The following is a 23,960-nucleotide window of genomic DNA, read 5'->3' on the forward strand; positions in this document are numbered from 1 at the left end:
TAGGGGTAAAGCTCTGGGAAGAAGCTGCCTCCAGGGGCAGCCAGACAGCTCTGTGGAGAGAGCCTGGCCCAGAGAGCAGAGGTTCAAATGCGTTCACATGTGTCCTGGGACACTTCCCAGCCCTTCTGGGTTTCCTGGAGCCCTGACTCAGACCTGACTGGGACCGAGAAGGGGAGGCTTAAACTAGAAGAGGAACATGGCAGGGGGAGGCTGGGAAAAGGCAGGGGTTGTGCCGGAGAGGGAGAGGGAGGAGGAGGGGAATTCTGAGATCACCCCTTGCAGGATCCTGGACAAGTCACTTTACTCTGCCTGCCTCAGTTTCCTCCCCTGACAAATGAGCTGCAGAAGGACGTGGCAAAGGCGCCCAGCCTCTGCCCAGAAAGCCCCAAAGGGAGAGTCAGACAAGCCTGAACAACCTGAGCCCAGCAGCCCTGCAGAAAGACACCCCCCCCCCCAGACTGTCCTTTGTCCATCAGGGCTCAGACCTTGGGCTCAGTGCCTCCTGCTGCCTTCCGTGGCCTCAAGGACAGGAGGGAGTTCCTGGGCCTCCCCTAGAATTCTGAAGGTTCTTTGGGCCTTGTGGGCTGGGGGTGGTGCTGAAGGAGACCCTCCTCAGCTGGTCCAGAGTCCCAAGAGACCCAGAGGAAGCAGCTCTGTTCCCCCCAGATCCTCTCTTGACCACCTTCCTTCCAGCCCCCTGGCTCAGGCTCTTATTGTCTAGATCTCACAATGGGGGAAACTGAGGTAAAGGCTGGAAAGGGCCTTGGCCAGGCTCCCCCATATGGACAGTGTCTGAGGCCAGATTTGAGCCCAGATCTTGGGGATTCCAAGCTCAGGAGGGGAGCCCCAGAGTCACCCAATTCCTCCTGTGAGAATAGGGTTGGTTCCTCCTTTGGGGATCCTCTGGGGTCCCCCCAAAGCAGGAGCAGCAGGATGCTGAGAAAGATCCCTGGAGGAGGGGAAGCTGTGGGAGGGGGGCCTTGGACCTGGGCCTGATCCTGGATTGTCAGCTGCTGCCCTGTGCCTCAGTTTCCTTCTTTGTCAGAAAGGGGATCCTAGCACCTCCATTCCAGGTCTTTGGGAGGATGAATCCATTGACTCAATCAATGGACACATTAGGTATTGCAGCTTCCAGTCTAGAAGAAGCAGGGCAGGGTTGGAAGGGAAAATGGGGGTGGCGGGTCGAAGGCTGCAGCCCCACCCCAAGTTTGGGGGACACTTAGTGTATAACTCCTCCCCCACCAGCGTTCTACACCTAGGGACCCTGGCGGAACTCCATTTCCCAGAATGCCTGTCATGATTTCTTGCAAGCCTTGGCTCCTCCCCCTGTGGAGGACTCCATTTCCCAGAGAGCCTGTTTCCTGACTTTTCCCTAGTCCTGACTCTCCCTCTTATGACAGCCTCAAAGCACTCTGGGAATCTCCTGTGGGCAGCCTCAGCTCCTGGAAGGTGCACAGTTGTGGTTCTTGGACCTTTTCTAGGTGAGAGGGGGAGGGGAGGGAGTCAGTGTGCAGAGGAGGCCCCGGGGGCCTTATTTCGGTAGCTGAAACTTTCTGCTCCTCAATCTTGGGAATGGGAAGTCCCGGGGGAACCAGTTCCGGGTTAATAGGCCAGGGAGTGTGGGCGGAAGCTTATGGCAGAAGTTTGTACGCATGTGCAGAAGTAGAGCAGCAGAACTGCGGCTTGGGCTGTTGCGTGTGGCGTGCCTGGATCTAAATGTGTGTGGTGGGCGGGGGTGGGAGTCGGTGAGTGACTCAGTTTCTCATCTGTGTTACTGTCCATCATTTAACTTTAAAGGACTTTAGAAAACGGACAAACACGGACGTGCACGTGTCAGGCAGGGGAGGTTCTGTGTGGACCAGGAGCCATGGCGGGGCTTTGCCCTCCCCCGCAGGGGGAGTCAGGAGGCGGTAGAGGGAGGGAGTGCAGTCACAGGATGGGGGAGGGGCTGGCCGGGGCCTTTGCCCAAAGAAGACATTCAGGTCAGAACATGCCAAGGGCAGAAGCAGCCAACGGGAGCCTGGTCAGGGGGCAGCGGGGGATGCCCGTATACCATGGAAGGATCCCCGATCCAGTACGTTCTCCCCCACCCCCACCTGATGCCCATCTACACCCCTGCCCCCATTAACCAGTAACCTCTCCTCCTAGGAGTCTCCCTCATACACCCTTTCCTCCCAATGCAGTTTCTGAATTGCAAAAGCAAAGGATGGTGCCAGAGGGGGTGGGGAGGCTTCTTCCTGGCCAGTCCAAGGCCCTTTCCAAGCTGGAGGCTCCCTGTCCCCTCCTGTGGGGAGAGCCTCCCCTGAGGCCAGGGGAAAGGTCTGGGAGCCCCTCTGAGCCCTCCCCCTCTCTAATTCCCGACAGGTGTACAAGGAGGAAGTCTCCCCACTTTCAAGCTGCCACCCCCTGAAGGAGCCCATTGTGGCCCAAGCAGAGAGCCCAGAGCCAGAGGGAATGCCCCCCAGGACTCCGAGGTCCCCTTCCCAGGTGAGTGCAGTCCAGCCCCAGGCCAGAATCCAGCAGAACTCAGACCTGTGTCTTTGCCAAGTGAGCAGGGGTGCCATCACTGCTTGAGCTCAGTGTAAGCTCCAGGGACAGCCCTGGCTGCCCCCACCTACACCACATTCCAGAGGTTTACCAACCTTAGTAGCCCCTGCCTGAATGAGCCGGCCCAGGTTTTAGACAGATTGGCCCAGGCGCTGCTATTCATTCATCCACCCCCCAGTGTGACACCCTTTCAGCAGGGGATGTCCAGGGGTCCCACAACTCCAGGCACGGCCCAGCACATCCCTGCCAGATAAAGATCTCCCCCTGTGATTGTTTGGGATCACATTCCTTCTGAGTTATTTATGGTTTTGGATTACTAACTTCATGATCAAACATCCATCCAAACATGAATCATGGAACCATGGGAAAATATTCAAAATTAATTCTTCAAATAAAAACTTGTAAATAACAAAAATAGTGAACTTGAGAATGTTATGCAATTTTATCTCCTTTTTTTGAGGGCTATTTCCTTGCCTTAGGCTTAAAAACAGAATCCTCTGCTGAGATGGGTTCTGACCTTTGGCATACAGAAGTTGAGTAACACAGTGGAGCTGGAGCTGTGGGGCTTGTTTCTCCATATTGCAAGCCTCTCAGCTCAGTAGTTGAGATTTCTTTAAGGTTTTTCCTTTCTGCTCTTTAAGACAACAATTTAGAAATGGATACACAATCTATTTCTAACATTATCGCATCAGAAATCTAGCACAGCCTTTCTAAAAATATGATGGCTATTTAAAAGTATAGATATATTATACACACACACATATATAGCCCGTTAAGATAATTTGACTGATTTTTATATTCTCAGAATCGAAGTCCCTAAATGAATCCTTTCTTAGTAGCCGGTTCCCTTAAGAACAATGCGAAATGTATAGACTTTTTTTGAGGTACTGAAGCAAGTTTATCAAATGAACAACTTTAAACTTTCCTCAAAGGCAGACTATTCCTAGAGCTCCTGAGTGAAAACAGCAACAACAGGCACTTAACCCACTCGGATAGGGTTGGGCAGACTTCCTAAACACATTTTCTCTTCTGAGAAGGAATGGAAAGCACCCAGATACAGACAAAGTCCACACAACTCTGGTGAAGACAGTTCACCAAATGAAACTGGCGGAGATATAAGACTACCCCTGTGGGCCTCTTGTTGTTCACTAGAAATTCTAAAGAAAAGAATAGTAACAAGAATATACTCTGACCAGAAAGATTTAACAGAAACTATGAACAAAATTCCTCCTTAAGAGATGGGCACACCTCAGCTCAAAGTGGGATCTTTAACGGGGAGTCAGAAAACAGTCCCCCTAAAAGGAAAGCTCCTGAGTGTCCCCAGACCTTTTCCGTGAGGGATCTCAGAATCCTGAATCCTTTCCTTAATCACATCATCTTGACAAATGGTAAGAAATAAAGAAACGTCTGGGTCATCCTTCCGAGCTGAAGATCCAAACTTTGACTTGTGATAAATTAGAGCTGGGGCTGTCACCTCACCCAGCTTGAAGCAAAGATCCCAGACAGACAGACAACAAAATGTTTTATGGGTTTTTGAACAGGAAATTTGCTTAAGTGATTAACAAGGCAGAAGGCCCAGAGGATGTTAAGAAACGTGCAGTGTGTTTGGTAACACAGGTTTGAACATGGGATACAAAGTCCTCAGTTCAGTACGAGGTTAAGAGAAGAGAATTGAGTGAATCTTCCAGAAGCCTTGCACTACTTAGGTCACAGGATCCTTTCTGGGCCGCAGTGCTTTGGGGAGCTTCTAGCTGGCCTAAATCTTCAGAGGATCCAACAATACCTGAACCTGCCAAGGTTGTTGTCCTGTGATCTCTCAGGCCAGCAGTGGACTTCCCATTCCCAGTGAAGCAGCTCCTTCTGCAGGCCTTTCCTAGATAACGACACAGACCTAAAGCTTTCATTCTCCCAACAGAAGTCTTCAGTGTCATTCATTGCTCTACTATTCCAAACTCCATCCCTTCCACTGCGATGGCCAATCTTCTGCTCTAATTGGTATACTCAATTCGTGGAATAATTGGGTCTAACTCTGAAAGATTGTCACTGCAGTTACTTGCCCAAAGGATTATGTATGTGATCACGTTTCATGATCAGTAATAAAAAGACAATCAAACAACTTTCCTTTCAATATGTATAACATAAATTGTAGGAAAAGAAACCAAGAAGAATGGTCGATGAAGTTTTCTTGCAGAAGATGAAATGTGTGTCCAGACCTAAAGGAATTCAGTGCCCTCAGGAGGCTGAGACTAGTGGGGACAGTAGTGAAGGCTGGGGGAGGAGGCTGAGAAGCCTGGGAAAATGCAAGGCCAGGAGATGGAGTCAAATGTGAGGAGCAAAGAGCCCAGGGTCTCTGGATTCCTGGAGCATGGAAGGGAAGCTCTCAGAGTGACCAGCTTGATAGGTGGCTGCTCAGATGAAATATCAAGCTCTGGGGTGTTTAGATGCTCAGCAGGAGTCTAGAGTGAAGAGGGTTCATTCTGGTGGCAGTGACATTCCAGATAATGGAGATGATGGAGGACCAAACTTGGGATGGAGAGGCAGGCAGGGGGCTGAGGTCCTGGCTTTGGGTGCCATTGGAGGACAGCTGTGATTTGGGGACTTCAGAGGCAGGGCAGGTGGGGCATTGGGGACTACTAGAACCCACCCAGAGTAGAGAAGCTCAAAACAGACTGCCTTCTTCCCTTTGAACCCAGATTTCCCTGCTTTCCTTTGGGCTGAGGTCGGTCTGCCTTCTGGTGCTAGGTATATCTGAATGAGGACCTTTGGCTGCCCCTGCCAGTGGTGGTGGCTGCCCTTTCCCTGGGCTTAATCTTTCCTCTCTGAACTCTATGCTTGCCCTTCAGAGAGGTCAGGAGTAATTTGGCCTCCCTGCCCTGCCCCTGCTACTGTTGTGGGCGAGGGAATGCTGGTTGTGGCCCAAAGAACAGTAGCTCAGACATGTTCGTCTCAAGATATTTAGGTGTCTCTTGGAGGATGTTACACATAGTGTAGTCATGGGGATGGAAAAAGCCATGGCAGGGGTGGGTGGGGTGGGGTGGATGCAGAGGATAGTGGATTAGGGGTTCAGGTTTCTAGATTGTATTGAGGGTCTGGGGAAGTGTGTCCTCCCATGCTTGGAAACTCTCAGCCTTTCCTCAAACTATTCCTCCTCTGGGGGTCCCAGAGACATTCCAGGCTAAAAAGTAGGGGATGAGCCAGGAAGGGGTGAAATGGAGGAATATCCAATACCAAGTGTCCCCTAGATTTTCCATGGAGCAGGTTGGAAACAGAAGAGCCCTGCCCAGGAGCATGTTATTGTCCGATCTGGTCACTGCCTTGTCGGTTATCCCCAAATCTGCTTCTGAATTTCTTCCCTTGACCCTTAATCCCCAGGTTTCCATAGTTACAGGGTAGGCTTAGATGTTTTGTTGTTTTGTAAATGAAGTGTTGCTGAAAATTAATGTTGAATTGTGATATTTTTGTGGACCAAACATCGCTTTAGTCTGGCCAAGGTCAAAACTTCAGCCTTGTCTCCTTCCTCTCACCCCCCTCCCGTTATGAAAGTAGGGGAGAACCTCCCTTTTTTGTTCACCTAACAGGTTTAAGGGAGGTCTGGCAAGCCGTGGTGAACCTGGACCCATTTTGAGAGTGTACTAGGCCAGTCAGTAGGCTGCAGAAAGCTGGGAAGGACACCTTCCTTGTATGGACAAGGACCTGCTTGTAATGACGGAGGAGTTGAGGTGTCCCACATCCCCCTCCTCAGCGATCATTGATGAGTCTGAGATCTCAAGGGATGTACAGGGGAGGGACTGAGTGGTGGGTGACCAGGGAGATATATGATCTATATAATGTGAGAGAAAAATAAGGACAAGAGAGAGAGCTAGAGACGCGAGACCTGTGCTAGAGGAGGGAACAAACAGTCTTTTTTCTTTTTTAGACTGTGGAGAGAGTCAACTGATTACATTAAATGACCAGTGATTAAGAAATTAATTTAGAATGAAGAAATTCTGCCTTTCAAGAATTCTCATCATTACCCTGTCGGTGTCTTTCTTATGAATTAGCTTCATCCCCAACCCAGTTAACAAAAGGTTCTATTTTTAATGAATGAAGACCCCTTTCTCTCCTCCTCCTAGTTTCTCTTCTTTCTGCGTAACTAAATATTAAATGATGGAATATATTCCAGGAACTAATGACCATCATAATGCAAAGACAAGATGTTCTGGCTAAGGCACATCGTACCCAAGGATCCCCAAACTGTCAATATAACACCAGACTGCTCTTATTCAAGTAACTAGAATTACTCTGATCCCGTATAACTCTTTGGCATCCTGTGCATGATTTCATCTAGATAAGAATGTTTCAGGCTTCTAGAAAATCAAATACAGAATTCTTTTTTCTTTATTTTTTCCTCATTAATCATTAGTAATTTCCTTCCCCCCTTCCCATACTGCCAACCCCCCGAGCATTTACTACTTGCTACCTTCTCACAAAGTCTTTAAAAAATACTTTTCCCAGGGGGCAACTGGGTTGCTCAGTGGATTGAGAGCCAGGCGTAGAGACGGGAGGTCCTAGGTTCAAATCTGGCCTCAGCCACTTCCTAGCTATGTGACCCTGGGCAAGTCACTTGACCCCCATGGCCTAGCCTTTACCACTCTTCTGCCTTGGAGCCAATATACAGTATTGACTCCAAGATGGAAGGTGAGGGTTTTAAAAAAAAATACTTTTCCCAAATCAATTCTGACACTTGGGATGGGGAGGAATTTCAGATCATCTTCTCCCTTTCTCCTCCCTAGAATCTCCCATTTCATTCAGAGAGCACATCCCATCTCCCCGATTTCATCTTGGCAAGCATTTCAGAGTAAAACTCTTCTCCAGGTTTTACTCTTCCAACATGATTCTCGCTTCAGACACAAAATGCCTTTGTCAGTATCCCACTGGGCTCTGATTGGTCTCCAGTGCTGGCTCTGACACTCTTCAAGGTTAGCAGTTTGGGTAAATCCCTTGTGTGCTTCAGTGTCCTCCAGTCAGTGGATGAGGGTTGTACTAGATGAATTCTGCAGGCTGAGCCCTAAATGCCGTGACTTTTCCTGGTTTAGGGGTCAATAACATTCAAGGATGTGGCTGTGGACTTCACCCAGGAGGAGTGGCGCCTGTTGGAGCCTTCTCAGAAAGAGCAGTACAGGGAGGTCATGCTGGAGAATGCCTGGAATCTGCACTCTGTGGGTAAGGACCATTTCCTCTGTGAACTCTGGATCGGCCATTAAGGGAATGTCTTCACTCCAAGCCACATGTACAGGAATTTGAGCCCTTGTCAGTGATTAAAAAAGCAAAAGTGCTGTAATAAATATTGGAGGGGACATGGCCAAATTGGGACAAAATTGGGACAGCATTGCGGGTGGAGTTGTGAATTGATCCAGCCATTCTGGAGGGCAATTTGGAATTGTGCCCAAAGGGTGCTGAAAGACTGTCTGCCCTTTGATCCAACCATACCACTGCTGGATTGTATCCCAAAAAGATAACGAGGAAAAAGACATGTACAAGAACATTCATAGCTGAACTTTTTATGGTGGCAAAAAATTGGAAAATGAGGGGATGCCGTTCAATTGGGGAATGGCCAAACAAATTATGGTATCTGTTGGTGATGGAATACTATTGTGCTCAAAGGAACAATGAACTGGAGGAATTCCATGGGAACTGGAATGACCTCCAGGAATTGAAGCTGAGTGAAAGGAGCTGCACCAGGAGAATATGTGTATTGGTTCCAAGGCAGAAGAGTAGAAAGGGCTAGCCAGTGGGGGTTAAGTGACTTGCTCAAAGTCACACAGCTAGAGAGTGTCTGATGCCAAGTTTGTACCTAGGATCTTCCATCTCTAGTCCTGGCTCTGAATCCATTGAACTACCCAGCTACCCCCAGAAATAACATTTAAAAAGAATAAAACTATACCTCACTGCCCCTACTCCTACCTAATCTAGCAAATTTATCCTTATTCCTGCATTCTTCCCTGAAATTCCAGGCTACATGATAGGAAAGGAAGAGAAGGGAATAAGCATTTCAAAATACCTGCTCTGTGTCCTCTACTAGTTATGGAGGTTGTAATTATCATTAATATCACAACATCCTTGCTGAGTTTGGTACTCTTTCATTTGTAATAGAGGCCAACAAAGGTTAACTAACTTGCCCAGGGGCACCTACACCACCATCTGTCTGAGAGTGGATTAAATTTGTTTTTCTGACTCTAAGTTCTGATCTCTTATCCCTTCCCTATGTACGGATAAAACTGTAACAATAATTTTAGTGCTTTGACTTAAAATCTAAATAAGTGGTCGCCATGGGAAAATTCCCAAATATGAAAATACCCAAGTCAGCTGGGGATTTATTGAGATTTTAATTGATAGAGAAGGAATTAAGGGAAGCAGAGAGAGAGAAGGAGAGAGAGAGAGAGAGAGAGAGAGAGAGAGAGAGAGAGAGACAGAGAGAGAGAGAGAGAGAGAGAGAGAGAGAGAGAGAGAGAGAGAGAGAGAGAGAGAGAGAGAGAATTAATTTAAACTGTTCTGACTCTGGCTGAGCCAAGCAGTAGTTAAAGGCCTAGGCCAAAGTTTCCTCCCTGAGACTAAGGGAGAGCGAGTCAGTTTTATTACTCACCACAAGACCATATCCAAGCAAGGTTCCAGTCCTCTACTGAAAACTATTTCCGGAACTGAGTTCAGAACCTAACTCCATTTCGAACTGAATTAGCCTGAACTGACTTTTTCCCCTTCCCTTTAAAGAAAATTTTCTCTTATGTCACCTCCCCTAAATTTTCACGTCTACCAATCACAGTAGACGCTTTTTTCCAGGACTGCCCATTCTCATCTTCTTTGGTTTTCACCTTCTCTGGTTAGATTATATCTTCTGAGTACTTCACACCTCTTTGTTAAGCCTGCCTTTTGTAAGTTACTTGACCTTTTTGTGATTAATTTACCCTTTTACAGGTACTTAACACCTTTTTTGTATTAGATCTAAAAATAGACCTATCTTAAGGTTCTAGCTTTATTATAAGGTATGAGTTCGGGACTTTCATTGTTCAATCAGGAGTTTACAAGTTTATCTTCCCCATAGGCATTGTTTGAGTAGGGTGGAGTAATTTCCAAGTTCCCAATACATTCCTGATTTTTATTAGACCAAGTATCTCCATTGTTACAATAAGGGGATAGCTAAACCAAATCTTCTAAGGTACAGTCTGAGTAGTTTTTAAGATTCACAACTTCCAACTGCCTTTACTTTCTAGATAATGGAAGTTGTAGAGTGTGCCTATCCTTCTATGACAAGTGGTAAATAAAGATAGAAGTTTCTGATTTCAAATGGGTTCCATGATCTCTGCCCTCCTGCAAATATCCCAACAGTGAATACCATAGAAACTGTCCTATAGGTCTTGCTTGCAAGTCCCCTTTCCATTAAGACAACTATATTCATTCTTCTCTCCTTATCCCTTCCTTCTTCCTAATGCCCAGGGCTTCCAGTTCCTAGAGAAGATATACTCTCCTCTTTTCAACAAGGGGAATCCCCATGGCTGCTAGAGGAAAAAAGCCCAAGGAACTCCTGTCCAGGTGAGAGAGATAAAAGCAGGTGTATAAGGGCTGTTATCCCAAAAGGTTTTAATGTGTTGTAGTGAAGGGAGGGCTAGACTTGGGGGCTGGCAGACCTGACTTGGAATTTCTTTACAGACACCTTTCAGTAGTGTGATCCTAGGCAAGCAACTAAATCCCTGAGACTCAGTTTCCTTCTCTATAACAAGGGAGATTGGGTTGAGCTCTATAGCCTGTCATTGCCTTCCAGTGATAAAGTAATGGTCCTCTCAGAAGTCATTCTTGTGAACTTAATTCCAAAAGCACTGAGGCTCTGCTCTAGGAGCTCTTTCCTAGGTTTATTCAAGGCAGCAAACATTTATAAATTTCCTATTATGTGCAAAACCCTGTGACAAACACCAGGGATGTTGCGGACACATTTTTCATAGAACCTGCCATTTCTGCTGTGAAAATGCAGCTGTTTCGAACTCTTTGATTGCATGATTGCAGGAATGATCAGAAGTGATTACAGGGTGACCTTATCTAGAAAGCAAATGAGGGTGTGTCCATACCTGTGTCTACCCATGGGAACAGACAGGCACTTTTTTGTCAGTTCCATGGTTCTATGGAGTTGATTTTATGTTGCCCTTAGAGAGGGTGAGAGTTTGATCTAATCACGGCATAAACATCAACATTGTTTTATGTCCAGTCACAGTGGTTTGGAATCACTACAGAAAGGAACTTTTGGCCCTGAAAAGCTCATAAGCTTGTTGTCCCAGCTGACAAAAGTATTATTAACCACACTAGGCAGTTCTTCACTACATGAAGCACCATTAGAGAATTTTTAGGTGTGACCCCTTCGATGTCATTTTGAAACTTCATAGTTTCATGAACCACTTAAAAGGACATGGTTCAAGAGGACCAATGCTCATTCATGCTGTTCATTTCCTGAGAGAGGGATGAAGTACTCCATATAGGGAGATATGACAGATTGTGAAATAACATGAATACTTAGTGTGTCTGCACTAAATGGCACATAATATCCTTGCATCTGTAGAGAAAAGAAGAAGACATATTCCCCACTGAAAATTACTGCATGAGAGTTAAAAAGAGAAAACTTGTTACTCAGCTTAGCGTATAAAATTTGCCAAGAATGACCATGTGATAATGCATTCAAAAGGACAAGAATAGAATATCTGGAAGGTGACTTTAGATTGACAAAATTATAAGAACAGTCAACCAATAGCTTTTGTTTTTTCAACCAGTGACTTTTAAAGGAGAGACAGGGCACTGGAGACAGACTTTCCAATACTGTAGAGGGAGTATGCTACGGTAGTTTGAGTTCTAGTCTACCTGCAGAATGGTTGGTGAGGTCACTCAATTCTTTACTCATGTCCTGAGTTATAAAATAAGATCAGAATCCTGTACCTGCTTGTGTCCCAGATCTTTTGTGAGTTTTCTGGTTTATTTAATTTTAATAAAGTCCCACATGAGTTTTCTGAAGTTATATGATCCAAATAGTCTCCCTCCCTTTGTCTTTTCTCCCTCCCAGAGCTAGCAAGGAATTTAGTCTGAATTATAAAGGTTTTCTCATGCAAAACACATTTCCATATTATTCATTTTTCTAAAGGAATAATCTCATAAAATCAAAATGCTAAAATATATATCCAGATAAAGAAATATTAAGTCATATACTTTCATCAGCATTCCTATTATAACATTTCTTTCTCTGGAAGTGCATAGCATTCTTTGTCATAAGTCCCTCAGAATTTTTCTGGTTCGTTGGATTGGTGTTAGTTACAAAGTTTATCACATTTGATGGTTCTATAATATTGCTCTTTCTGTGTACAGTGTTTTCCTGGGTTCTACTTATTTCACTCTGCAGCAGTTCACATCATTTTTTCCAGCTTTTTTTGAAATCTTCCTATTCATCATTTCTTATAGCACAATAATATTCCATTATAGTCAGATACCACCATTTGTTCAGTCATTTCCCCCAATTGAGCCATCTGTGTAGTTTCCAGGTCCTTGCCAGCGCACGTTGAAGCTCTAAATATTTTTGTACAAAAAATCCCTTTCCCGTTTTTTAAAAAATTTCTTTGTGATATAAACCTAGTAGTGTTTTTACTGTATAAAACAGAATGCATTCTTTTATAGCTCTTTGGACATAATCCCAATTTGCCCTCCAGAATGGTTGGATCAATTTACAACTCCATCAGTAATACATTAGTGTTCTAATTTTGCCACATCTCCTTTAACATTTATCATTTACCTTTAGTGTCATATTGGCCAATCTGATAGGTGTCAGGTGGTACTTCATAGTTGTTTGAATTTCCATTTTTATAATCAACAGGGATTTAGAACATTTCATTATATGATTATTGATAGCTTTGATTTCTTCATCTGAAGACTGTGTATTTATATGTTTCGGCCACTTATCAATTGTGGAATGACTTTCATTGTATAAACTTAATTTAATTTTTTATATATTTGAGAAATGCAACCTCTATCAGAAATTTGTCATAAAAATTTTCCCCATTTTTTGTGTCATAAAAATAATTTGTTAGGACTCTTTCTTTGCTAATTTTGCAAAATACTTTGTATGATATTGGGGTTAGTTGCTCTTTAAATATTCGATAGAATTCACTTGGGAATCCATCTGGCCCCAAGGATTTTTTCTTAGGAAGTTCATTGATGAGTTCTTCAAATTTCATATGAGATGGAATTATTTAATTATTTAATTTCCTCTTTTGTTAATCTTGGTAATTTATATTTTTGTAAATATTCATCCATTTCACCTAGATTATCAAATTTATTGTCATATAACTGGTCAATGTAGCTCCTAATAATTGTTTTAAGTTCCTTCTCGTTAGATTAGAGGGGAAATCACCCTTTAAATTTTTGATACTGATAATTTTATTCTTTTCTTTTTTAATTAATTAATCTGTTTCATTTTTGTATAGTACTAATTCCTGGTCCTGTTAGTTAAATAGTTCTTTTACTTTCAATTTTATTAATTTAACTTTTAGGATTTCTAATTTAGTCTGTTATTGGGGATTTTTAATTTGTTCTTTTTCTGTTTTTGTTTTTTTTAAGTTGCATTTCCAATTCATTCATCTGCTTTTTCTCTATTTTACTGATGTAAGCAATCCGGAATATAGATTTTCATCTAAGTACTTCTCTGGCTGTATCCCCTAAATTTTGATATCTTCTTTTTGTCATTCTCTTCAATGAAATCAATGATTATTTCCAGGATTGTTCTTTGACCCACCCATTTTAAAGAGTTAAATTATTTAGTTTCCTGTTAATTTTTAATTTGCCTTTCCATGAACTTGTATTGATTAAAATTTTTGTTGTATTATGATCTGGAAAAAGTTTTTATTATTTCTCTTTTTCTGTATTTGGTTGTGAAGTTTTTATTCCCTCATATATAGTTAATTTTTATATATGTAAACTATCATATTGAAAGGAAGGTATATTCCTTTTTATCCCTATTCAATGTTCTCCAGATATCTATTAAATCTAACTTTTCCTAAAATTTTGTTCACTTCCTTTCCTTCTTTCTTGTTTATTTTTAGTTAGATTAGTCTAGTACTAATAGGGAAAGTTTGACCATCTCCATTAGCATAGTTTTATGGCCTATTTCCTCCTGAGAGACCTTTAGTTTGCCTTGAAAAATCTGTAGGCTATACATTTTATTGCATATATATTAGGTACTGATATTATTTCATTTTCTTCTCTTTTTTATTTAAACCCTTACCTTCCATCTTAGAATCAATACTATGTATTGGTTCTAAGGCAGAAAAGTGGTCAAAGGGCTGGGCAATGGGGGTTAAGTGACTTGCCCAGGGTCACATAGTAAGGCCACTTTGAATCTAGGACCTCCCATCTCTAGGCCTGGCTCTCAATCCACTGAGCTACCCAGCTGCCCCCTATTTCATTTTTTATATTACCTTTTATCATGATGTAATTACCTTTCTTATATCTTTTAATCAGATCCTTTTTTGCTTTAGCTTTATTTGAGATCATGATTGCTACTCATCCTTTTTTTTATGTGAGTTGAAGTTTTGCATGTGATTGCTTGGATCTCACCATCCCCTATTGACTCTGTACCTTGCTCTTTATCTCTCTAGATAGATAGAGATAGAGAAACACTCTCTAGGTGTTTCTTTTGCTGTTTGCTCATTTTCCTGGCCTTTTTTTTGTCTGTGGACTGAGAGTTAGTAAAAGCTTCTGATTTTGTCTCCTCTTGCTGCAGGCCTCAGCACTCTAAGCCATTTTGGCTAAGGGATTCACCATAGTGTAGGCTTTAAAGGGCCAGGTACTATGGACTTCCCACCTTTACTGAGACTGGTGCCAGGGCCTGGGACTTCAAGGGGTGGGTATGGGGTGCTCTGTTAGTGTAGGCAGAGTGCCTGAGTACTGAAGTTCACCTATGGGAGCAGTCAGCAGTCATGTGTGTGGTTTCACTTCTGGTTCCTCTATATTCCATAAACATCAACTCTCTCTGCCTGCATTTGCTGTTAGGTTCAAGAGGAGAGCCTCTTCATTCTCTTCTGTTGTTGGTTTGTGACTCCTATCTTTTTGAGGTGCTTTTTAAAGATTGGTTTGGAAGGATTGTTAGAGGGGTTTCAGCATTCTCTGCCACTAAGCTGCTATCTTGGATCTGCCAGCTTTTGTGAGGTTTCAATATTATTACATGTGAAGGTATTTCTAAAATCAACCATCTTGCAGTTGTGCCCAAATGGTTCAGCTTAAGTTTGAACACTTCTTTTTTGCCTAATGAAATTGAATAAAAATCAGTTTATGTTCTGGAACAAGAAGGAAAAACTTATATTTCTGTGTGTGTCTCCTGTGCTTAATATCACTTTTTTTTTCTTTAGAGGTAGAGACCAATTTTGAAGTGAAGGAAATGTCTACAAACCTGACTCTTTTTGTGGAAGAATGTGGCTCCCAAAGATGCATGAATGAGGGTCTCTTTGACTTCATTTTCAGAGAAATATATGACTCTGATGTCAAGGGAAATAAAAATTCAAAAAGTCTTTGTGAATTTGATGAAACTGCAGAGAAATTCAGCCAATATTCAGTCTTAAATCAGTATAAGAAATTATCCTCAAGAAATGACTGTTTTCAGGATAGTGAATACAGCACATATTTTCCTAAAGAAGTTGAATTTGTTCAGTCCCAGGAGAAACTTGAAATGCCCATTTATGAAGGTGATCTAAGGAGAATGATATTTGGCCAGAGTTTGGACCACATTAAACATAAAAAGATAAGTCCTGGAGAAATGTTTTCTATGAGTAGTAAAGGGGGTAAAGCTTTAAGTCAGAACTCTGGGCTTGGTTCATATCAGATAATATATTCTGGAGAGAAACCTTATGAATGTAAACAATGTGGCAAGGCTTTCAGTCTGAAGTGCAGACTTACTAATCATGAGAGACTTCACACTGGAGAGAAACCTCATCAATGTAAACAATGTGGAAAGGCTTTTGCTCTAAAGGGCAATCTTGTCAGGCATCAAAGAATCCACACTGGAGAAAAACCTTATAAATGTAAAGAGTGTGGAAAGGCTTTCATAGAGAGCGGCCATCTTTCTGAACATCAGAGGATCCACACTGGAGAGAAACCTTATGAATGTAAACATTGTGGAAAGACTTTTACATGGCAGGACAGTCTTGTACAACATCTGAGAATTCACACTGGAGAGAGACCTTATGAATGTAAACAGTGTGGAAAGTCTTTCACATGGCATCGCAGTTTTGCATTACATAAGAGAATTCACACAGGAGAGAAACCTTATGAATGTAAACAGTGTGGAAAAGCTTTCACCGTAAGGGGCAATCTTGACAGCCATCAAAGAATCCACACTGGGGAGAAACCTTTTGAATGTAAACAATGTGGAAAGACTTTCACACTGAGAGGTAATCTTGCCAGACATGAAAGAACCCACACTGGGGAGAAACCTTTTGAATGTAAACAATGTGGAAAAGCTTTCACACAGAACTTCAGTCTTTCTGAACATCAGAGAATTCACACTGGAGAGAAACCTTATGAATGTAAACAGTGTGGAAAAACTTTCACAATGAGAGCCTATCTTGTCCAACATTACAGAATCCACACTGGAGAGAAACCTTATGTATGTAAACAATGTGGAAAAGCTTTCACACAAAGGGCTGCTCTTGCTGAACATAGGAAATTCCACACTGAAGAGAAACCTCATGAATGTAAAGACTGTGGAAAGTCTTTCAAACGGAGGGGTCATCTTGCCAAACATCAGAGAATCCACACTGGAGAGAAACCTTTTAAATGTAAACAGTGTGGAAAGGCTTTCACACAAAGGGCTGCTCTTGCTCCACATCAGAGAATCCACACTGGAGAAAAACCTTATAAATGTAAACAATGTGGAAAAGCTTTCACACAGAAGGACCATCTTACTAAACATCAGAGAATCCATACTAGAGAGAAACCGTGTGAATATAAACAATGTGGAAAGACTGTTACACGAAGCTCCAGTCTTGTACATTAAAGAATCCACAGGGGATGGAAAAGTTACAAATGTAAAGAGTGTAGAAAGGCTTTTACAAGATGTTGGAGTCTTGCCAAAGAGAATTCACACTATAGACAAACTTTATGAATATAAACGGTGTGGAATTGCTTTCACATTGTGGAACAGTGTTGCAAATTGATATTAGAGAATGTGCACGAGAGAAACCTTATGAATGTAAACAGTGTGGAAATGTTTTCACACAAGGGAGCTATGTTGCTAAATATCAGAGCATCCACATTGGAGAGAATTTTTATAAATGTAATCAATTTGGGGACAGTTTTCACATAAAGCCCCACAATTGTTTTGTGTCAGAAATCCACACTGGAAAGAAGCATTCTGAGTGAGGCTGAGCTTTCAGTAGTTGCCACTCTTAGATCACTTAACAGACAAGGATCTACACTAGAGAGAAATTTTAGGATATAATTTAATGTGGTAAAGCCTTCAGACAGCAATCATCTCTTATTCCCAACCTGAGAATTCTTTCTGGATAGAAGTCTTGTCCCTGTCATGAATGAGAAAAAGACATTCAAATGGAGAGTTCAGAGCTTGTTCAGTATGAGAAAATGCTGAGGAGACTAGTTCCATATGGATTCCCTGTGTGAAGACTTTTAAGCAGAGATCCTGACTTTATATCAGAGGATTCATAGTACAGAGAAACCTAATGAATGTACTCTTGGGGGACATGTTTTCCTTAGGAGGAGGTTGATCACTATTTTATAGAGAAATACAAATTAAAACAACTCGGAGTTACCACCCCACTCCTATCAGATTGATTGTTTTGACAAAAAAGGACGGTGAGAAAAGTTAGAGGAAATGTGACATAATTGATATACTAACAAACAATTGGGGAAGTTGTGATATATTGCTTTAGGCTATTTGCTAGTATTTTAAGATTCTTACATCAATTTTTAATAAGAAAATTGGACTGTAATTTTCTCTCTCTGCTTTTGGTCTTCCTGACTTAGGGATCAGCACCATAGTTGTGTCATAAAAAAGAATTTCTTAGGACTCCTTTGCTTATTTTGTGAAAGAGTTTGTATCATATTGTGGCTTTGCACATGTCTGTTGAAGGTCATATTCTCAAATAATTAAATCTTGACCTTTGCTGCAGCCCTTCCTAAATCCTGTTAGACTGAGTAGGGTGGAGATTGTAAGTTCCAAGACCTGGTTCTTTCATTCCAAGTATTTCTATTGTATCAATTCTAAAATCAATCATGACTCAAAGAACTTCCTGTTCTATGCTTAAGCATAGGTCAAAGCCCTTTCCATTGTTTAGCAAAAGGTTTCTGTCCTAAAGTAGTCTTAAGTAGAACAGAGAAGGATCCTCCCATGCCAAGGGGTTTCACATTCCAATAGAGTTCTTACTATCAGTAGGAAATTTTTTCCAAGTATGAAATTTCCCAATGCTGAAATTTCCAACATTCATAAGTCTAAGAAATTTTAAGGTTTACAAAAGACAGACAAAAACAAAGTCTTTTGCCTGAGGCTGAGGCTCCTTTCAAAACTAAGTTTGGGAGAGGTCACAAGTGATCCTTCCTTAGCCCTCAGGCTAAAACTACTAGGACCATGTGCTATCCTCTTTGAGCAAAGCCCACTTAAATTTTTTAAAACTAGAGTCTGAAAAGCAGGAAAGTGGGCTTTAAGCTGGCTCACTACCTTTACTCTGGTGATCTAGCCATTTTTGTTTTGAGAGATCAAAGCAAGGACTCCTTTTCCCAGAGTTTCCTCACTGCTGATCAGCAAGGGTCAGCTAATTAGATTGTTTGTTCCCTATTTATAAACAGGTTCCCCAGCTGCTGCTTAAGGTTAAAAGGAAAAACTGCTGTTTTCAATTCAATTTAAGGAGAAAAAAGAAGTGAAAAAATTGTTTTATACTCCCCTGCTGTAGCAGCTGCGTTTTGAAGCCAAGTTAGCTGTTAAAAAGGCTGACTGAGTGAGGAGGAAGTAGAGTAAGAGGAAAGAAAATTCGGGAAATTTTTGAGGGCACTCATCACAGCCTTCACGGATTAGCCAGACTGTAAAGGTTAAATTTAGGGTTGAGATTGAATGTAATAATTATTGGTCGCCAAGGATTTAATTTCTTAAATCCTAAATGAAACACTCAAGTCAGAATGAAATTTTATGGTGACTTAATTACAATAGGAGGAAGAAATTAAGAAAGAGAGAGAATTAACTCAAAACTGCTCCAGTTCAAGCTGAGCCAGAAAGGACTTCAAGGCCTTGGCCAAGGGTGGCCTTCCCCTGAGAGCCAAGGGAAAGGGGAGTCAGTCTTTTCACTCATGTGACTGATTCAAGGAAGCTGTCTGAGGGAGCTCCTCCACCACGAGTTCCAGGATCAAACTGGCTTCATCCCTCTCCAAAGGAAGTGACAGGAACTCCAGAGGCAGTTCTCTACATCACTTCCTGCGTCTTACATATATGCCAATGGTGGCTCAAGCTTGGCTTAGGACAGCCCAGGGAACAGTCAGTTTCTGATTTGTCATTTGCTAGCACATGCCAGTGTAGTGTGGGTGTGTACATTCCTGGGTGCTAGACTAAGCAAGATGGAGAAAAATCTAAAAATCACACAGATTCCTTTAAGTCTTATGCACTTTCAGGATATGCTTTCTTTCTGTATATGTCAGATAATACCCTATTAAAACACCACATTCAAGTAAATGGATCATAGGCCATTCTTTCCTACTGATAATCAAAACTCAGGATTCATCTACTTGACTGTTTAAATGGCTAAAATTCTACATATCTGCATCTTCAATTCCCATCTATTTCAGCATTATGCCTACCTGGGACTTTTTACCTTTCATGATTATAGAAAACTTGTCATATGGGGAGACAAGAGGGACATAACTACAATAAGGGAGGAGTGCTCCCCTAGTTAGGAGTATTAATTAATGGTACATATCAGTTGGCAATGATGTACAGCCATGTATAAACTTGCCAGATATACAACTGAAGTTTCTTTCTAGGGACTTCAGTGGAGCACCCTCTCAGCTTTCCCGTGTAAATGTTAAAAACTGTAAGTGCCAAAAAAATGTGGTTTTCCAAGACTGTGAATTGCCAAAACTGTAAAGGTTTTGGCCAAACGGTAAAGATAATTTTTAGTGTCTTGATTTAAAATCTAAAATTAAGTGGTCGCCATGGGAAGATTCCCAAATATGAAAATACCCAAGTCAGCTGGATTTTATGGAGAGTTTTAATTAATATAAATGAAGGAATTAAGGGAAGGAGAGAGAGAGAAAAAGAAAATAGTAGAAAGTTCCTAGGCCAAATGGCCTAGGCCTGAGCCCAAGGGAGAGCAGGTCAGTCTTTATCACTCACCAAAAGATTGTCTTCAAGCAAGCTCCAAACCTCTGAACTACAACTACAACTAACTTCTAATCCAAAAACTACTCCAACTCAATAAGTCCCTTCCTTTTAAAGAAATTTTCTCTTATGTCATCTCCCCTAAATTTTCGCGTCTACCAATCACAGTAGACACTTTTTCCCAGGACTGCTCATTCTTAGTTCTCATCTTTTTTTCTCACCTTCTCTGGTTAGATTAAATCTACTGAGTACTTCATACCTTTTGTGTTAAGCTTGCCTTTTGTAAGTTGCTTGACTTTTTAGGTACTAATTTAACCTTTATAGGTACTGAGCACCTTTTTGTATTAGATCTAAAAATAGATCTAGCTTAAGGTTTTAGCTTCACTATAAGTATGAGTTAGGGAGTTTTCATTGTTCAATCAGGAGCATTCAACTTTATCTTCCCCTAAAGCACTGTCTGAGTAGGGTGGATTAATTTTAAAAGTTCTCAATACATTCCTGACCAAAAAGCTCCGTTGTTAAAAATGGGGAATAACAATCAAATCTTCTGAAGTAGAGTCTGAGTAGTTTTAAGATTCACAATCCCCCCAATGATCATTGGGAGACGTCTCCCCATTGATCATTTAATATAATAATCTTGTAGTCCTAAACCACTTCTAACTACAGATGTATACAATATTCAATTTCTAAGAAGAAATTACAGTAGTTAGGGAGGAATAGAAAAGAAAGAAAGCAAAACCAATGTTTTGCTAGGCACATTGACAGAAAGCCAAATTAGGGGCAGTCCCCTTTGGCATAAAAGTGTACATTTACAATAAATGTTCAATCAAAGTTCAGTTCAATCAACCATATCCAAAGTTCGTTCTGATCTTCTTGATGTAGTGTGGGTTTTCTGGCATCTTTCTGCAACAGTTCATTCTCTGAATATTCTCTGGATTTAGGAATTAGCAAGCTTCTTTCTTGAAGATCTTTCTCAAAAGAAAAATCAAAATCTTGGATTTTATTTAAAATACATGCATGATACCAAGCTATACCTGCAGTTACCAAAAGACGCCCAAGTGGCTGCTTGCATCACCAATTAATTTTTTCCATAGCATTTCTTCCAATTACATTTCATACAATTTAACCTCAAATGGTAGCTCTCTCCATTACATTTAGGGTTAGAACCTATCTTTTGTTGTTAACAATCATATCAATAAAAATTATCAGGTTCTTCTGTTCCTTTCCTGAAATCTCCTTGAGAAATAATTATATTTTCTAATTCAACATAGTGAACATATAAGTCATGCAAATTTATAAGAGCACTAAGATTTGTAGGAGCTGAAACTCAAGAGTAGTAGAGAACCACCTCCTCCTCTCATTGGTTGAAAACCATGCAGATAAGCCGCATTTAAAATGTGCTCTTTTATTGGCTAGGACCAAGCGACTATTTCGTCTAATGACCGCTGGTCTGCATTCTGATTAGCTCGCCTCTGTGTATAGATTGTAAGTCTCTAGTGACCAGCCAGTGGGGAATGAGGGCAAAGACCATCTTTGCTCAGGACCAGGATAACGGAGAACCCGAGCCTTCTCACCTCACTCTCTCTTGCAGCCTGTAACTCCACCTCCTGAGATGAAGATGAACTGAAAGAGCTTTTGCCACAATGATAGCAAATTGGAGATCATCTTTGAATAAATTCTTCTCTGCTATTAGAATAATTGAAGAAATACAATACAGACAAATCCCAGGTCAGCCTCAGAACTTCAGTACTCAGTCTTCTGTGAGAAGCCTTTTTAAAGTCCTAAGTTAGAGCACTTCATGCCACGAGGAACGCATCCTCCATTTTGATTGGTCCCAAATGAGATGAACCGTCCTGGGTTTCATAAACTCGACTCCAGCACTCCAGCTCGACTTCCGTCCCCAGCTTTAGTCAGCCTCAGCCATGCTGATTGATTCCTGCCGTGTTCGCTTCTCTCCTGGGCCCCCTCCATCCCCCATCCTAGGGTGAAGGGTGGGCAGACACCAGCTGCCTTGCTCCACTCACAAACACACAAACCCAGTCGTCCGTTTGAGTGTGCAGCCAGGCTGGACTCTAAGCCGTCTGGGCCCCCCAAATGCTTCAGTCAGTTCGGTACCTCTTGCCAGCTGTCTGAGCAGCTACAGGGTGAGCCCTTCCAGGCAGCTGGCCCGCACTCGGAATGCTCCTGGCAGCAGTCTCTCCTCCTGGGGCCTGGCTGGGGTTGCCCAGAGTTCCACCAACCCCTGATTAAAGGGTGGTTCTGTCTCCCCAATGCTGGGAGAGCTCCTTGTCCAGTTACAAAGAACAAGTCCTTCACCAGGCCGGGGAGAGCTGAGCTCTGGGCCCCGGAACACTGGCACCAGGCCTGGGCATGTCCAGTGAAGTGAAGAACTTGGGGTCTTCTCTACCCTTTGGGGAAGAAAGGGATCCTTGAAGGCAAGTTCATCAATGTCCCTATTGGGTCAGACTTTGCTAAGAGGCTCCTTGGCCCAGTCTCCTCCTTTCCTGCATGTACCCGTGTCTGCATATATCCATGTACCCATTCTTCTGGCTCCATCTTCATCCCAGGCTTCCCCTTTCCTCTTCCCATGGAGCTAACACAAACACAGACCTCTTCCCGCTCTGCTCCAGTCTCTGGAGGATGGGGGACCCTCCATGCCCCACGTCCCCCTACCCCCAGCCCCCAAAGTACCTCCCTGCCAACCACTTCCCTTTGGAAGACAAAAGTCCTGGGGTGGCTCAGGGAAAGGCCCCTTCCTTGTCCAGGGGGGACAGGGAGGCCAGCATGGAGGCAGGCCCAGAGGGGTGATGTTTCTGTTTGGAGGAGAGGGAAGTTGGGGGGCCCAGACTGCAGGGAGGACAGGACTCCTGGCTCAGGGGGGATGTAGGGGGAAATCTCTGAAGAAGCTGAATCCAGAGGCAGCCAGATGGCTCAGTGGAGAGAGCCTGGCCTGGAGAGCAGAGGTTCTGGGTTCAAATGTGTCCTGGGACACTTCCCAGGCCTGTGTATTCTCTCCTCCTGAGCCCCCAGAGGCAGCAGAGAGGACTTCAGAGCAGCCGCCCTGGTGCTAAGGCCAGAAAAGGAAGAATTGTCTGGGAGAGAAGCCCTTCCAGGGCCTTTAGCCCCTCAGTGCCTGCTAGAGTCAGGGCCTGGAGTCAGGGAGGCCTGAGATCACCCCCTGAGTGACCCTGGACAAGTCACTTTGCTTGCCTCAGTTTCCTCCTCTGGCAAATGAGTTGCTGAAGGGCAAAGCTGCCCATACTCTATGCAGAAAGCCCCAAAGAGGGGAAAGGGGGTGGGGGGAGAAAGAGTCAGACAGACCTCAACAGCCTGAGCCCAGAAGCCTTACAGACAGACACACAGACACTCCCAGACTTTCCTCTGTCCATCAGGGCACCAAGCCTGGGCTCAGGGGCTGCTGCTGCCTTCTGTGGCCTCCTCGAGGGCAGGAGGGGTTCCTGGGCCTCCCCCAGGCCTCTGAAGGGTCTTTGAGCCTTGTGGCCTGGGGTGATACTGAAGGAGACCCTCCTCAGCTGGTCCAGAGGCCCAGGAGACCCAGAGGAAGCAGCTGTTTCCCCCCAGACCCTCTCTGGACCACCTTCCCTCCAGCCCCCCGTCTCAGGCTCTTATTGTCTGGATCTCACCATGGGGGAAACTAAGGCAGATGTTGGGAAGGGCCTTGGCCAGGCTCCCCCTTCTGGGCAGTGTCTAAAGCCAGGTTTGAACCCAGATCTTGGGGGTTCCAGGCCCAATAGGGCAGCCTCTGAGTCACCTGATTCCTTTACCCAGGTGGTCCAGAGAGGATCTGGGGGAAAACAGCTGCTTCCTCTGGGTCTCCTGGGGCTCTGGACCAGCTGAGGAGGGTCTCCTTCGGTATCACCCCCAAGCCACAAGGCCCAAAGTAGAAGGAGCTGCTGGACCTTCAGAGAGATCCCTGAAGGAAGGGAAGGTGTGGGAGGGGGGCCTTGGGCCTGGGCCTGGATTGTCAGCTGCTGCCCTGTACCTCAGTTTCCATCTCTGTCAGAAAGGGAATCCTAGC

General features: G+C 43.3%; 1 protein-coding gene across 7 annotated transcripts; it reads left to right on the top strand.

Moving 5' to 3' along the window:
* Positions 1-919: 919 nt before the first annotated feature.
* LOC100619491 (zinc finger protein 883-like) lies at positions 920-22,147 on the top strand. Of its 7 annotated transcripts, none has more exons than XM_056796489.1 (5): positions 920-1,481; positions 2,365-2,487; positions 7,623-7,749; positions 10,018-10,113; positions 14,955-21,138. In XM_056796489.1, exons 2-5 carry the CDS (start codon positions 2,455-2,457, stop codon positions 16,595-16,597), a joined length of 1,899 nt encoding a protein of 632 aa, XP_056652467.1. In that variant the 5' UTR covers positions 920-1,481; positions 2,365-2,454; the 3' UTR covers positions 16,598-21,138. The 7 variants fall into 7 exon arrangements, with proteins under 7 accessions (XP_056652467.1, XP_056652470.1, XP_056652464.1 ...); XM_056796485.1 differs by lacking the exon at positions 920-1,481 and adding an exon at positions 1,546-2,074; XM_056796488.1 differs by lacking the exon at positions 920-1,481 and adding an exon at positions 1,547-1,745.
* The last annotated feature ends 1,813 nt before the right edge of the window (positions 22,148-23,960 follow it).

Source organism: Monodelphis domestica, chromosome 4, assembly GCF_027887165.1.
Source record: "Monodelphis domestica isolate mMonDom1 chromosome 4, mMonDom1.pri, whole genome shotgun sequence".
Lineage (NCBI taxonomy): Eukaryota > Metazoa > Chordata > Mammalia > Didelphimorphia > Didelphidae > Monodelphis > Monodelphis domestica.